Genomic DNA, 16,119 nt, shown 5'->3' with positions numbered 1-16,119 from the left:
AACTAAAAACACCTGTGTGTCAGCCAGTACTATTTCTCAGTGTCCTTACATCTTGCTATGTATTAAATTCTTGATCTGCAAAGAAATCACAAAAATGTCTTTTGAGCGGTAAGTTTTCTCTATAATACAGTAATTTTGCATTAATTTGTGTTACAAAGGTGGGAAACTTTAGACAGCTTCATGCAACATGATGTCCAGGAATTATGTCGAGTGGTATGTTTTTACTATTTCTTACTGATCTGTGATACATAACGTTGCCTCCTGATATTGTGTATATACAATATAATTTGATAACAATTCTAGTAATACTGGCACTGATTAATTTAAATTAGGTGTGTAAGACAGTTTTTGCCTTGGTTTGTTTCTCTTTTTTAAGAATGAGATTAATTGTGGCCTTTTGTGGGTGAGGAATTTGTAAAAGATGGGGAAGGTTGAAAATAAATGAAACATATGCTAGTGGTCCTTATATAGCCATGGAGAGAAATGCAGTTTTGAAGATGCAAATGCATTGTTAACATTTGCGGGGTTTTCCAAACTCAAAGGAATGTAGCTGGAGTAGTCTTCAGTGCAGTTTTTAGGGAGAAAAAGATGATTAAAAGGACTAGAAAGGAGATGCCAGTACAAATAGACTAACGTTTCATCTTTATGCACGTGACTTGGAGTTTAATCAGTGAAGTAGTCATGTCTGTGTGTGATGAATAAGTTCAAAAACTGTAAGTTTATCTTATGTAAAAAACAATTTTTCTTTCAGCTGCTTGATAATGTGGAAAATAAAATGAAAGGCACATGTGTAGAAGGCACTATTCCTAAATTGTTCAGAGGGAAGATGGTGGTATGTATTTAGTTGTCTCTTTTTTTTTTTTAATAATTTAAATTAACTCTATTACTTGTATACATTGAAATTCTGTGGGTTTTGTTTTTTGTTTACAGTCTTACATCCAATGCAAACATGTAGACTATCGATCTGAACGAATAGAAGATTATTATGACATCCAGCTAAGTATAAAGGGAAAGAAAAATAGTAAGTGATACGTTATGATATGCACCAATCAAATACTTCAACATGTTGGACATCTTTAGTGCCTGTTGATTTCAAACGGATTTAGCACTTCGAAATATCCTTGCTTTAATTTCAGAGGAAAAAGTCTTTGACACGTCATTGAAAACGTCTCTGCAGAAAACTTTTGCTTGCGTTACCTTTTTTCCCTTCTCCTAGTGCCCTTCCCTGCTCCTTCTTCCCTAATTCTCTCACAGATATCTTTTGATAAAACTCAATTTTAGTAATTTTCCTGGTGTCATAAAAGTGCATACTGTGCCATGATGGTAATTGTAGTGTTGTCACAGTAGGTTATAATTTATGTATGAAAATGAACTTGCAGGAAATAGATTCTTATTTAGACCAGACCATAGTCATAAGCAAATAAAAAGAATTAACCAATCGGAGCAGCGTAACAGCGGTCCCTTACCATCACTTTACCAAGTACTTGGCATGCAAGACACAAAAAAGGACGTGTTAGAGTCCAGTAAACAGAATCACCTAGCTTGATATTTAACAGTTGCAAAGTGAGAACAGATTTGGCAGACAGTTGTAACTATGTGATTTTTAAAATCTGTTAATATTATGTATGCTCCCTACAATTTGGTGCATTTCTTTACGTTCTTAAGCAATATAAAACATTTTTTTAAATAAAGATGAATATTCAAACACAAACTCTCATGTCTTAATATGTTATTTGATTAATACATTGTTAAACCTCAAGTCTAGAGTAAACTTAGATTTTTCTTCCTCCTTCCCTACAATTCCTCAATCTTTTTTTCATTTAGTTTTTGAGTCCTTCATTGACTACGTTGCAGTGGAACAGTTGGATGGTGATAACAAATATGATGCAGGAGAACATGGCTTGCAGGTATTTTTCTTCTTTTAATTTGGTTTTAAATTTTATTTCTCTGACTTTGATAAAATAACTTCACAAAGCTATAGTAGCCAAAAAACCTGTTGCAAAACCTACTCTAGGTTGTATCAGCTGATTTTGGTGTTTTTTCTCCTTAGACAGCTTTTACATAGCTCCTCTTAATGGCTGTTAGGTTTCTTAAAATGGAGCTTGGATTTTAAAGCGATCTATTTAGCAAGGAGTTTTACTTTTATACCTGTAAGTATTTTAATGGCTAGAATGGTTAACTTCTCCACTGATCTCAAGACTGATAACTTTTTCCTCTAAGAGCAGTCTGTTCCATGTGTCTAGTAAAAAAAAGACATAGCTCTAAAAGTAACTTCAGAGAGATTGTTTTTGTACCATTAACAAGAACGCCAAATGAAAGTGTGGAATTTTAAACATTTATGTGTGTACATGTTTCTGAGCTTTTCGACTTCCTACGGTGGCTGCAGCAAAGTGCAGCTGAAGTCCTTTATAAAAAAATGTTTATTTTACTGAACTTGCTTCTGCAGCTTCCCTATACCAGGTTTTGTCTGTAATGTTCTATATATTCTTTAGCTGTTCTTAGGAAGGTACTGCATGGTAGCCAAATAATTGTTGGCAAGATACAATGAACATGAAATTCTTAATTGATGAAAAATGAGTTTTCACCTTCATGTTCTCTTTTAATTTTATTTATATGAGTGACTTCCTCTTAATGCAGTGAGGTGCTCACATGTGCTTGTATGAATGGTCTAAATTTAAATGAACTGAGTTCTTGTGCTACTGGAGAAGCTCCTGGGAAGAGTTAAGATAGTTAACTTCCATCCAAGTTTTGAAACATTCTTTGGTGCACATGGTGTTGTCAAGCCTATAAAATAAAGGCAGCAAGAGTATCTGCAGCAAACAAGTATTTTGAGTTGCTAAAAATCTTGCAAATTCAGCCCTCTATTTCCTTTAAAATATCTAGGAGGCAGAGAAAGGCGTGAAATTCCTAACGTTGCCACCAGTATTACACCTACAGCTCATGAGATTTATGTATGATCCTCAGACTGACCAAAACATCAAGATAAATGATAGGTAAGTTTTCTGGGGTGTTTTTTTTTTGTTTTGTTTTATTTTCTTTGTAGAATTTGGACCTGTGGATGTATTTCACCAAAAATAATTTATCAAAATCCTATTTTTGTTTCAACTCCAAGAGGAAGGTGTGTGCAGTCACACCTGGTGGAGGTCCCCAGATGGTGCACTGATTGAATGTTAAGGTTGTGAATGACAAACTGAATACTTAAAAAGTAATTTGTAGCTGTTTTCAATATGAAACAAGTGAACGCGTCTTTTAATGCTTTGTGGAACGTTCGTTGGGCGGTGTGTAGAAAGTTGGTACATTCCCATAGGCTGAGAGTAAGTAGCCCTCTGCTTTCCCTCCGTCTGTTTCCATGCCCACTCACTGTAGTAGAGGCTGATAATTTCTCAAGGAGATACCTTGTTGGTTGTAAACTAAATCTGTGTTGCAATGATTTCAGTCTCACCAAGAAGGTGAGAGTGCAGCAGGTGAAAGACATTTCCGAATAATGTTCCAGTCGAGTAATACCTGTACTAGAAAAGCTGTATTTGTGTACAGGAAAATAACAGGTTTTGAGCTCTTCCCTTAACACAGTGAATCCAAACCAGCGCTATTTCAGTTAAAGTGCTCTTACTCTTGTTACTGAAGGCATACTTTTTCAGAGGTGCTTATGAAGATTGTTTTTATTCCATATTAAACCAGTATAAAATCTGCCACTGTATGCAGTATATACTGGATAGAAATGGCACTGTAACAGTAACTTGTTCAATTTTTGTAACTTGCTTTAGGAATGGTGCTGATGTCCTGTGTAATAGCATGTGTCTGTCTTAACTACGAATACAACTGTCTTAATTCTTTTCAAAACTAGGTTTGAGTTTCCTGAACAGTTGCCACTAGACGAATTTTTGCAAAAAACAGATCCGAAAGATCCTGCAAATTACATTCTTCATGCAGTTCTAGTACACAGTGGAGATAACCATGGCGGACACTATGTTGTTTACTTAAATCCAAAGGGGGATGGCAAAGTGAGTACTGAAAAGCAGCTGAACGTATTTATGTTCTGCAAATACATACTGGAGTTTCATAATGGGTGAATCTTCGGAAATTTTGTTCTCTAACAGAAGAGCGTGCTGGCATGCTCACTTCATCACACGGGGATTTGACTTCTCCATGTGGTTCTTAGCTTGATACTCTTCCATTTGATGCCTATTCTAACATGTTTGGGAAACTTACTTTGTATTTACAAAAAGAAAAGCCGGCAGCCCTCTTGTCTAGTTTTTGCTCTTTAGGGAGGAGCCTGCATTTAGAGGCATTAAGCAATCACTTGCCTTCTTAAGAGGAGCAGCTTCATCTTTGCTATTGCCTTTTGGCAAACGATTTCTAATTAAGGAAATCCCTTCAGTTGTGTGTGTATGTGTTGAAGTTCTACTGCAATCAAATTTTATCCAGCATTTTTTTTAGGCTGACTTTATGCTGAAGAAAATATGAATGTTTCAAGTGTTTCAGTGAATCAAAAGTTCACGATCTTTGCATGTCCCACTGTTACAGGTTTAGGTGACTTGATTGCATCGGACATTTATAGGTCAGGTGCCTCTTCCCTTGAGTTGACTGGTTTTGTGTGTATATGATTGTTCACAGTAAAAGTAGAAGTCAGATTTCGCTGTGAATTTTTTGCTATTTGTCTTTCATTCTTAATTGGCTTTATTGTTTTAATTGAAAATTTGCTGTAAATGACTTTAAATGTACAAATAATTACTAGATATCTTGCGCATCACTGCTTTTTTATTATTTTACAACAAATAAGGTCAATTTTCTGATTCATATAGAAATGTTAGATATTTGAATAATAAACCTAAGAAAAAGATCTTTGAATAATTATTGGGCTTTTGATATTCAGTGTAAAATGTTCAAATATTTCAGTAAAGGTTTGGTATTTATGGCTTTCCTTACGCTAAACGCAAGTAGCAGGCAGCACAAATTATACTGAACTACATTTTTTTTTAAACTCATGCTGCTTGAAGAGCAATTTCAGTTACTTCAAAGAGCTGAAAGACATGCCAGAAATAGGATTAATTTATCATTCAAGAACATGTTTTTGTGTGTAAAATTATATTTATATAAAATTTTCTCTCTAGTGGTGTAAATTTGATGACGATGTTGTATCAAGATGTACAAAGGAAGAAGCAATTGAACACAACTATGGAGGTCACGATGACGACTTATCCGTACGGCACTGTACAAACGCGTACATGTTGGTTTACATCAGGGAATCAAAATTAAGTATGTATGCTCTGCGTGTGCTCCAAGTTAGATTTACACAGAGGGATTTAGGGCTATATTTTACTTCTGAGTTGTTGACAGTCTTCCTATACAAAGGGGCTCTGTTATTTATAGTTGGAATTTATAGATTCCGTGGGATCAACCAGCCTTTCTCTCACTTCTGGAAAGCATGTGCTAATCTAGTGTCGTCTTGTCTTAGCACAGTAAGGCAAGACTGTGTATCTGCAAAGTGCCTCAACCTTGATTGTTTTGTAGGATGGAAAAATTAGTGAACTAACTTCGGTGACAGAAACTAAATCTAATTGATTGTAGATACACGTATGCTAAAAAATTGAGTGGTGGTAAATATTTTTTATTCTGGAATGAATATTTAATTCAGAAGTCTATGATATATATGTCATGGAAGTAGTGCGTTTTGGCTTGGGATAGAAAATGCTTCTTTTGCCAAAACATGATGATATCAAACCATGTTTTTAATTAAAAGATGAAAAAAGCCGTTTTTGACTTCAAATCAGAGGAAAGTCAAACGTATATGAAGAAAACCTTGTTCGATGTAAATCTTGACATGACATCACAAAATCTGCTTTGTAGGTGAAGTTCTGCAACCTGTCACGGACCATGATATTCCTCAACAACTTGTAGAAAGGCTACAAGAAGAGAAAAGGATAGAAGCTCAGAAGAGGAAGGAGAGGCAGGAAGCTCACCTCTATATGCAAGTGCAGGTCAGCTTTTGAAACGGATCAAGTTGCAACTTGATTATAATTCAGAATATTGAGCCACCCAAGGCAAACCTTGATTTTCATTTTTTGTGTTTGGAGGTAGCATTTGAAGTGAAATTATGGTTTTAGTGCTTCTAAGTATATTTACATATGCAAAGAATCCTTATGAAAGAAATAGTACTGTATGCTATAGACATTTCTGTTTTCTTTCAAAGTTATCTGCTTGCAAGTGAAAATAGTAGGTTCGGGTGAAAGGAGGAGGACTAGATTATTTTAAATGGCTGCCCTGCCACCACACTTTTATCTCCTTCAGGAATTATTTTCTAAAATTAGAATGTATCTAGCCATAGGCTGCAAGCCTGGACTGCTGCCAAACTGAGCTCATCAAGTAGAAGCAGGAGGAGAGAGTGCTTATATTTGCAATTATCTTTTTGGAAAAGCCAGATGGACTGGATTGTTATGAATTGCCTTAAGGAACCCTGTTTATGGCTCTTTCCAGAGCCCATCTGGCACAGGAAAATAGATCCCATTTTCCATTTGCCTCCATGTTTCCTTGCATCTTCCTTCTGGTGTTCGTAAGTAGAGATATCGGCGAAGTCGAGCTTGTTCTACGTTGCGTTTACACTGGAGCTGTTTTCAGTGGAGAGACTGGCAGAGTTGCACCGTTTGTCTTTCTGCTCCCAAAGAGTGCATGGGAGCTGTGGGAGACACAGGAAACGTTCTAGGCCAGCCTCTTTGCATTACTGCAGTGAAATGATTATGTAGCCTTTTTTTAAGTGCCAAGATTGTAGAGCACATGTTTCCAAGATTGGGATCTAAGCACAACTGGTTTTTAATTGTTTGGGATTTGTAAGAATTAGTGTATTTTAATTACTTACACTGATTTGACTAGCAATTGCAATTTTTAAAATTTCATTTTAATCTGTATACTTGCAAATTTTCTTCGTGAGAACACGAGTAGTGTTAGCAGTGTGCCACGATTCAGAGAGCCTTGTAACCTTGCCATGTTATTTTTCAGATAGTGGCAGAGGATCAGTTCTGTGGTCACCAAGGCAATGATATGTATGATGAAGAAAAAGTGAAATACACCGTTTTCAAAGTATTAAAAAATTCCACACTTACAGAATTTGTTCAAAATCTCTCTCAAACGATGGTAAGTTTTCTGTAGGTGAATATCTGTATGTGTTTATTTTATTACACTATGGTTGCTTCATGGTCTGTATCTTCTCCGGGTATTGGCAGCAATCATAATTTAGACCTTTTAAAACAGAAGATCTGTTTGGTTTTAGTAACAGCATCTTAGCCTTTTTTCCGTTATTGTTTCCTCTCACAATTTTTATTTATTTTAGGGATTTCCCCAGGATCAAATCAGATTATGGCCAATGCAAGCTAGAAGTAATGGAACAAAAAGACCTGCAATGTTAGATAACGAAGCAGATGGCAATAAAACGGTAAATATTCATTGACAGGGGATGTTATTTCTGTATATCACCCATGATTTTTAGTTCTCTTTAAAAATCTAAGTTTGGGACATCTGATTTATCAGGATTTTAATTTAACCTGTATTTAGTAAAGTTTGATACTTGGGAAGACTTGAGATTTAGTGGATTGATTTGGGTAGGAGGGGGGAGTGTCATGCATGATTTTTCTTCCATGAAAAAAACATGATCATTACTTTTATGTTAGACTTCAAACAGAAATGTCTTTTTTTGAGTTCTCCATCCAAAACTATGGATTTAATGAAATGTGTTGCTTAAAACATAAAACATTGTGTCTAAATACCACAGAAAACAATGATTGGTTTCACTGTCCTGTTACTTACAAAGTGAAATAATTTTCTTGCCATAATAAAGATAGCTGTAGATATATTTTTTAAATGAAAAAGAAATAGGTCCATTTTAAATAAAACCTACCATTTGTGCTTCATTAGAACTTTTTTGGTGTTTTTATATGTCACTGTTTCTCTTAATAAACTTTGTAAACTTCCTGTCATTAACGCAACTGAAAAAAAATAATTCTCTCACTCATAGAATGTCATAAAGTTCTTGTATCTGATGAAAATGCAGATATCAGGTTATATCATATTCTCTAGAGACTTTTTCTTCTTCTGTATCTTTCTACATAGATGATTGAACTCAGTGACAATGAAAATCCATGGACAATATTTTTGGAAACAGTAGATCCAGAGATGGCTGCTACTGGAGCAACATTACCCAAGTTTGATAAAGATCGTAAGCATATATGCTAAAACTTGAGTAAATACAAAATGCTTGTATTTTGGACATATCTCAGAAAACCTTGTGCATTCCTTTTTTCACTGTTGACGTTGATGTAGCCGTGAAGCTACAGTGCTGAAATTAGTTTTCCTCATGCAGTTTTTCCCTCATTTCTCTTAAAGCGTAAGATATGTTTCACGTTTATAGAATCACTGAATGAATTTTTATGTGTACTTATATATATAGTTGATATATAAAAATTCAGCATTTAAGAATATTTTAAAGGCATTAATCAAATTAATAAATCAAAGACGCATCTTTATTACTGATTAAAGAAAAATATCTAGGTGATTCTGCCTCCCACCCCCATAGCCCTGCCCCAACATACTCAGATAAGCCTTACTTAAAATTAAATCTTGTTTCTTCATTTGTAGATGATGTAATGTTGTTTCTGAAGATGTATGATCCGAAGACTCGGAGTTTGAATTATTGTGGACATATCTACACACCTATATCCTGTAAAATACGTGAGTTCTAAAATTCAATTTCATTGTTAGAGTTGATTTTTTTTTTTAAAGACAATAGATTGTATATCTTTTTTTTTTTCTGTTAATACTAGTTTTGTCACTGAAATCAAAAGTAGGCCACAGAAAGAAATTCTGATTTCTCCCAATACCTGATGTTTTGTTCCCCATGTTGTGTCTCTGCACGGCTGAGAGCATTGTCTCAATACACCGTTGGCTGGCAGTTAATTTTTTGTTCCAGGTTTGCTCTATTGACCAGGTATTGCTGAACATAAACAACTGTTTCAGACTTGCTGTAAAGCTTTGTGATTTGAGACAGTTTGTTTTTTGGTTGTTTTTTTTTTTTTCCTTCTATTTCAAGATTCTTTTTTTGTGGAATGTACTTCTGCAGTAGCTTTTAAAATAACTCTTCTACAACTTCTCACTATGGTAGCCTGAGAGCAGCTGCTTAGACTGAATCGAGTGTGAGCCTTGGGTTTTGTATGAGTCCATTTAAAGAATTCAACAAATATCCACTGAGTAAAAATACTTCGATTTCTTATTTTGAATGTCTCATTTTGTTGACTTGTACGTGCTTTCTAATGTTGTATTTTAGCTGTCTTATTTCTATTTTTTTTAAGAGATTAAATATTTTCTCCGGGGAAGGAAAAGTGTTATTTCATCTCTTTGCTGTTGGATGGCCTTGCACATATTTTTGTTGTTTAGATGAAGTGGAAGGAAACTTTAAAGTCTGTCTCTGAGTTGAATGTCAGTAAGGGAAGCTTTAATCTGGAAGACTCTCTTTCTTAGACATTTTAAAACTATTTATCCAGGGTAGAAGAATAGATTTTCTTCTTTTTGCAGGAGTTCTCACTAACAGTTAAAATGCAATGCATTTCACGTTCCTTTTCTTTTCCAATAGGTGACTTGCTTCCAGTTATGTGTGAGAGAGCAGGATTTCCACAAGAAACTAACCTTATCCTCTATGAGGTTTGGATTGATAGACTTTTAACATTTCTGTCTTTTACATGCTGTAACTAGAGAAAAAGAAGCTTTATTGGTTAAAAAAATGTTGCTCGGAACAATGGTAACTTATAAATCATAAACACTCTGTAACCTGTAGCTTTGAAGTCTACAGTGCTACAAGAGAGTATCAGCAGATAGCTAACTTCAAAACAGATTGAAAATTTAACAACTAGAAGTGTAAGGCTTTAAAAAAATCTCTACATGAAGCCCTACATGAGCAGCTTTGAGCTAAATCTGTGCATATCCTGAGTTGCAGTGTTAGAGGAGCTAATGCTGCTGGCATTATTGACCACTGTATTTTCAGTGCCCCCCATAGAGAGCGGAACTGAGAAAATGTTGCATCTTCTCCTTCCTTCCCGAAGTTTGAAGTCAGCAAACAAAACACTTGGTCTGCTAACATGTTTCTGCCCGAATACAGAGATAGTAAATCTTTATAACTGCTATATTTATTGAGTGCTGAAGATACAGATCTTGCCAAGGCAAAGTCCTTGCTGTAGCAAGAGCACGGAATTGGTTTTTATAGTCATTTTTGTTAGCAATCATGCTGCTCTCTCTGGTGGTTCCAGGGGGGCATGCACACTTCCATCCTAAAAAGCAAAACTGTCAGGTACTCCTACTCTGTGCAGGTCAGGGTTGCAGTTTGATTCCAGTTTGTTTAGACAGGTGCTTTTATCCCAAGAGGTCAGCCTACAAGTATAAATACGTAATATGCATATAGATATTTCATAATAGCTGCATTTTTAATATGGTTTTATTATTTATTATTTTTAAAAAGTGAATTGCTGAACGAAAGTTTCGCACTATTAAAATCAGTGAGCATAGTCAGTGTTTTCCAGGCTTCCTGGAAGCTGCATCAATAGAAAATTAATCTCTGAATTCAGGAAAATTTTCAGTGCTAATAAGGTAAAACTGAATGATGAAATACTTTTGAAAATGAAGATAACTTGAGTGAGAGTCCAAAGGTAAAAATGAGCAACCAGCTTTATAGATAGACATTAGATGTTGGACCTTAGCTAAGATTACGTTCAATTTACATCTATCTATCTATCTATCTATCTATCTATCTATCTATCTATCCATCTCCATTTGTTTCAGTTGAAGATACAAATTACCTTATCTGATGATTTCTTTGCTGTTGTGACTTTTGTTTTTGTCTTTTGTTTATTCTGTAATCAACAATTTCTTGTTCTTTATTGCAGGAAGTTAAACCCAATTTAACAGAAAGGATTCAAGACTATGATGTATCTCTTGATAAAGCTCTTGACGAACTCATGGATGGTGACATCATAGTGTTTCAGAAGTATGTATTTTAAGGGGCCAGCTTATTGTTGCAATTGAATCACCTGGTTCACTTTGAAAGCAGAACTTCCTTTAACTTAGCATTTTTAACGAGCAAAGTATAATTTGCCAACAGTAGACATGTTCTCAGCAGTTCACCTTTGTTTATTCAAAGGGGAAATGAAAAAATAGTGACAGTATTTTAATTATCCCATGCCACATTATTTAAGGAAAAGAAAAATTCGTCCTAGTTTAGAAAACTAGTAACTTAAAAGAGGTCTTAATATTACCAGAGTGTGGTTCAGCAATGTGTCCGAGTTCTGCAGCTTTTTGCTTGGATCCACCGTAACTCAGACACTGAAGAGCCTACCAGCATTTCAGATCTTGGGCTCAGTGCCATTACTGCTATGCAAGGCTCTTGGCTTGGAGCTCCTTTCAGGCTAGAACTAAACTGCTTTCCATTTTTTTTCCTTTTACTCATATTCACAGTAAATTCCATATTGGTCCACAGTGGTAAGAGGCTCCTGATTTGCCTGAGCGTATGCGACTCATAGGTGTACATTGCTTCAACTGGAGTTTTCTCCAAGGCAAAAGGAGAACTCCTGCATCTCGTGTCCGTTAAAGGGATCTTTCATAAGCTTTTCAGGGCTATAAATCAGCATTTCTATGCTCTCACTCCTGATGGTCACACCCAACTGTGTTGCTCTGTTTCTCTCCATGGGCTGACAGTGGGTGGAAGCCAGCTAGTCTATCTTCAGCACTCTTACCCCAGATTATGTGAGATGAATGTATTTCTCATGTCATGCCTTGGAACTCGCATTCCCTGTTGACCCAGTTGGTGTTATGCACCTTTGGCTGGCTGCTGACTCCTGGGTAAGTGCACAGATTGTACCCTGGTGCTATTTCTCCGCTGAGAAGATAGGGGTACCAGTCAGTAGTGACTCAGACCAGCGTCTGGGCCCACTGTTTTGTTTCTGTGGTTCAAGGAGCACTATTGTACCTCTGGCCTGTGTGCAGAGCAGTTAGCACAGGACTACATGGAAAGTTGTGGCAGCATTAATGCAGACATGGAGTAATGTGCCAGGGTGGGAGGGAGGGAAGACCGCTGCTCGAATGTGCTGTGAAATGACTGGAGTCAGTGTGCTGCTGGATCGCCAAATGAACGAGCACAGCGTGTGAGTGCACTTGCCCCTCCACCGCACGGAGTACTCGGGGGTGTGGGTCACTACTGACTGTATTAGTTCTACTGTGTACAAGTGGTGGCTCTTTGAAAAGCTTTCTGAACTTTATTTCTGTATCTCAACTGTTGCTGACTTACTGTAGAACATATTTTTAAAAGCCCTAACTGCTGTATGTATAACAATGTGATATGTAATGGTATTATCATTTGTTTGCTCTTGTAGGGATGACCCAGAAAATGATAACAGTGAACTACCAACAGCTAAAGAATACTTCCGAGACCTCTATCATCGTGTGGATGTCATTTTCTGTGATAAAACCATCCAAAATGACCCAGGCTTTGTTGTTACTTTATCAAATAGGATGAATTACTTTCAGGCATGTGTCCTATTTGTTTCTCTGCTTTTGTTTCCTCATTCTGAAAGTAACTTTTGTGTTAGTTCTCAAGCATGTTATACATATTTTTAGAAAAGAGTAGATCTGTTCTTGTATAATTTTTGCGTTGTTGCAGTGAAAAATTTAAGCAAGCCACTAATAGTTGTGAGAAGAAAATACTCTAAAAAAACCCAGTTTTATTAATAACAAATTATTTGACAGTAGAATTCTTTCTTCATATGCCATCCTGTTCTGTCAGGGAAATGTTCTCATGAAATTACGCGTTTGCTTTCTAAATGACGTGTAAAACTTGCTGAACTTATTTAAGAAAAAATTACCTTGAGAATCTAGTGATACCTATTTTCTGCTTGTATTATCACCAACAATATTCGTTTTGCAGACCAAACTGTTTTGCTTTCTTCACACAATGCTGTTTAATGCTCAGTGGCACAAGTCAAACCAGTTGTGTTTGTAAAGGGTGACTAGGGGTTGTTTAGAAAACAGCAACTGGACAATGAAACTTTAAAAAAAATTAAAGTTAGTCTGATATATGAAGAGCCTGAGTAGATTTGGCTCCATATGCTGCTTCTGTAGTTGCTTTTGTCAGTGTCAAAAAGATCACTTAAAAACAGACAAGTTTCTTTTCTGTCACCAAAGGTAGGAACTTTGGGCATCTGCTTATACAGGGGAAGTCAGGGATGGCTTTGGCTACCCTGTTCTCGTTGTCTGCTTTTTGGCAACTTTCTTTCTCTTTTTTCATTTTTACTTGAAGTGTAAGTTTTTTTGTAGCTTATTTTGGTAAGGTAAAAATAGACAGAGGATCCTCGTGCTTTTTGTGAGGTAGTGACATGAAATATACTGATGGGAATAAGGTGGTGGTATGACTGAGCAAGCTAACTTCCTTGGAATGACTTAGAGTGGCAATTTTCAAAAAGCACATTTTGCTGATTTTCTCAATAATACCATACTGAAAAAAAAATATCAATAAACAACAACAAAAAACAAACAAACAAACAAAAACCCAAAAGAGGAGTAGAGCTATTGTTTTGGATTTTGTGGCCTTTTGGTAACAGTGATTTATTGATTACTTTTTTCCTAGTGTATCTTACTCTGTGTCAGCTGTTCAGAAGCTAAAGATACTAGGGGTTTTTTTGCCTTGCTGGAGTAGACATAGTGGGTGTCTCAGAATTTCAGTAGCATAATGTTCTTGACTTGTAATGAATGGCTGTGTGATTGTAGAGCAGTATCATAATTATCTGAAATAATTCAGAACTGACAAAAAATGTATTTGCAGGTTGCAAAGACAGTTGCGCAAAGACTTAATACGGATCCAATGCTATTACAGTTTTTCAAGTCTCAAGGGTAAGATGAATTAATTTCCTTAGTGTTCTGTGTCTAAACTATTCTTCAAAATACTTAACCCAAATATAGATAGGTAGCAGTTATTTTGTAGCTTTTTCCAGGTTGTAAACTAATTCTTCACCAGTAAAACGTTAGCATTCTGGCACGCACAGCAGGTTGCATGGATAGTTTTAAGTATTGCAGTGGCTGGTTCTAGAGACTCAAAGAATTGCATGTTTTGGAAGAGTTCTAGTAAATGTCATTGAAAAAAGATGCATTTTAAAGGATCACTGTTTAAATTTCTAAAATCATTAATTACTTCAAAGCCTTACTGTATGAGACAAATTATTAAGATAATGCAAGTGCTGCTTCAGTGAATGCAGATTTCTAGAATGAAGGAGAGCAGAAACAAGTACACATAAAAGCAAGATTTTTGCTGATTTTACAGGTTTACATGCAGAAGTTACTTCATTCCCACCCTCCTCCTCCCCCAAAGTCAGCAAATGAGATTTTATGAAGATGACAATCTAATGAATTCACAGCTGCTGAAAGGGCATTTCTGGTTAAAGCAGTGTTCTCAGGCAGTTGTGTAAAACTGGATTTGAATCTGTATAAAACTAGAGCAGAAAACAGCATATTAGTAGTTACGTATGTATGCTGTAGGAATAATGCACACACAAAAATCACGTCATCTTTTTGTATTCATGTAAATGTAGATTGCTGTTTATTGACCTGTAGGTATATCCCTTCATCATCAATGAGCCTGTCGTAATTTCAGTAGCTCTTTGTGCTGTGGTCACTCTGGAATTTGCTGTGTCGTATGGTTCCACAAATTAACCTTTCACAACTAAAGCATGTGCTGCTATACTAGTAATTTCAGAGGAATGCAGGTCTGCCACCTGCAGCATTAAAGGTGAGCTCGTAAACATCCAAGAGAGCTAACACGCGCCGTGAATGACGTGTCTGTTCCCATACGCTCACCTGTTTTTAAAAATCATTAAAGCTGAATATCATGCTGCTGAGGCTCTGCTAGCAATTATATGAAACTGGGAGCCAGGAGTAAAAATGTACTTGGTACTTGGATTTACTGAGCAGTGACGGACTGTAAAGAGAGATGTATGTTTTTCTTTTTCCTTCTGCAGTTATAGGGATGGCCCTGGTAATCCTCTTAGACATAATTATGAAGGTACTTTAAGAGATCTTCTGCAGTTCTTTAAGCCTAGGCAACCTAAAAAACTTTACTATCAACAGGTAAGAGTCTTCTGTTTTTAATGATGTGAATTAAAAAAAAAAATTAATTCTGCCCTATACAAAGTATGCCTAAAGTGTTTTTCTTTTCTTTCTTAAGCTCAAGATGAAAATAACTGATTTTGAAAACAGAAGAAGTTTTAAATGCATATGGCTAAACAGCCAGTTTAGGGAAGAGGTGAGTGAGGCTGGTTTTTACACACTTGCTGTCATTTCTCTGTCAAAGCTGGTGTGGTTGTGATTGTGGTGCAGTTCATGCATCCCGTTGTCCCTGAAGAACACAAAATGAGAACAAAGTTGTACCTTACGTAAAAAACCACCTGACCAACCAAAAGCACCAACCCGAAAACACACACAAAAAAATTAAAGAAAATCGTGCCGGTTCTTACAAAAACTTTGAAGATAACATAGGTGTTCACTTTAGTAATTGTTATCTTTTAAAGATGAATTTTTGAGGAAGAGAAGAATCCAGTGTATTCTGTGCTTTAATATGGTTATGTTTTCAGGTTTTCTAATGATTTTTCTGTTTCAAATTCTGTAGGAAATAACAGTATATCCAGATAAGCATGGGTGTGTGCGGGACCTGTTAGAAGAATGTAAAAAAGTTGTAGAACTCTCTGAAAAAGGTTCAGGGAAATTAAGGTAAAGATGGAAGATTTTGATTTCTTTTATTGATCATGTGGATTTTATTCAGAAAAGTATCCGTTAGAATTTAAAATACTGTGGAAACCATTACTATCAAATGAAGCCTGCTACTGTGTTAAAATTAAAAAGCTTCCCGATTCACGTTGCTAATAGTTATTCTTATTAACTAAGAATATAAATTGTATATAACTATTCATTTTGTATTTCATAAAGTTACATCCTTGACATGCGTAAGTTTCATCAATTGCATTTATTAACTCACAATTTAGTAATTGTTTCCAATTCAACCATTTCATGCTGCTCACTTCTCAGGAGTTTAAAGTGAGGTCATTT

General features: G+C 35.9%; 1 protein-coding gene across 3 annotated transcripts in view; it reads left to right on the top strand.

The window, feature by feature from the left end:
- The window catches only part of USP7 (ubiquitin specific peptidase 7), a 74,431-nt gene that overhangs the window by 50,371 nt on the left and 7,941 nt on the right, over positions 1-16,119 (top strand). For all 3 annotated transcript variants that reach the window (XM_086622591.1, XM_086622592.1, XM_086622593.1), the window contains 19 exons: positions 159-213; positions 752-832; positions 931-1,021; positions 1,825-1,907; positions 2,884-2,993; positions 3,845-4,001; positions 5,112-5,256; positions 5,848-5,978; positions 6,994-7,128; positions 7,325-7,426; positions 8,101-8,206; positions 8,626-8,718; positions 9,617-9,684; positions 10,920-11,020; positions 12,402-12,555; positions 13,847-13,914; positions 15,036-15,144; positions 15,242-15,319; positions 15,683-15,783. In XM_086622591.1, the coding sequence (XP_086478717.1) occupies positions 159-213; positions 752-832; positions 931-1,021; positions 1,825-1,907; positions 2,884-2,993; positions 3,845-4,001; positions 5,112-5,256; positions 5,848-5,978; positions 6,994-7,128; positions 7,325-7,426; positions 8,101-8,206; positions 8,626-8,718; positions 9,617-9,684; positions 10,920-11,020; positions 12,402-12,555; positions 13,847-13,914; positions 15,036-15,144; positions 15,242-15,319; positions 15,683-15,783 (1,968 nt within the window). The remainder of the gene's footprint in view (positions 1-158; positions 214-751; positions 833-930; positions 1,022-1,824; positions 1,908-2,883; positions 2,994-3,844; positions 4,002-5,111; positions 5,257-5,847; positions 5,979-6,993; positions 7,129-7,324; positions 7,427-8,100; positions 8,207-8,625; positions 8,719-9,616; positions 9,685-10,919; positions 11,021-12,401; positions 12,556-13,846; positions 13,915-15,035; positions 15,145-15,241; positions 15,320-15,682; positions 15,784-16,119) is intronic.

This window comes from Tauraco erythrolophus, chromosome 17, assembly GCF_009769465.1.
Source record: "Tauraco erythrolophus isolate bTauEry1 chromosome 17, bTauEry1.pri, whole genome shotgun sequence".
Taxonomy (NCBI): domain Eukaryota; kingdom Metazoa; phylum Chordata; class Aves; order Musophagiformes; family Musophagidae; genus Tauraco; species Tauraco erythrolophus.
This window is presented reverse-complemented; position numbering and strand designations above follow the sequence as displayed.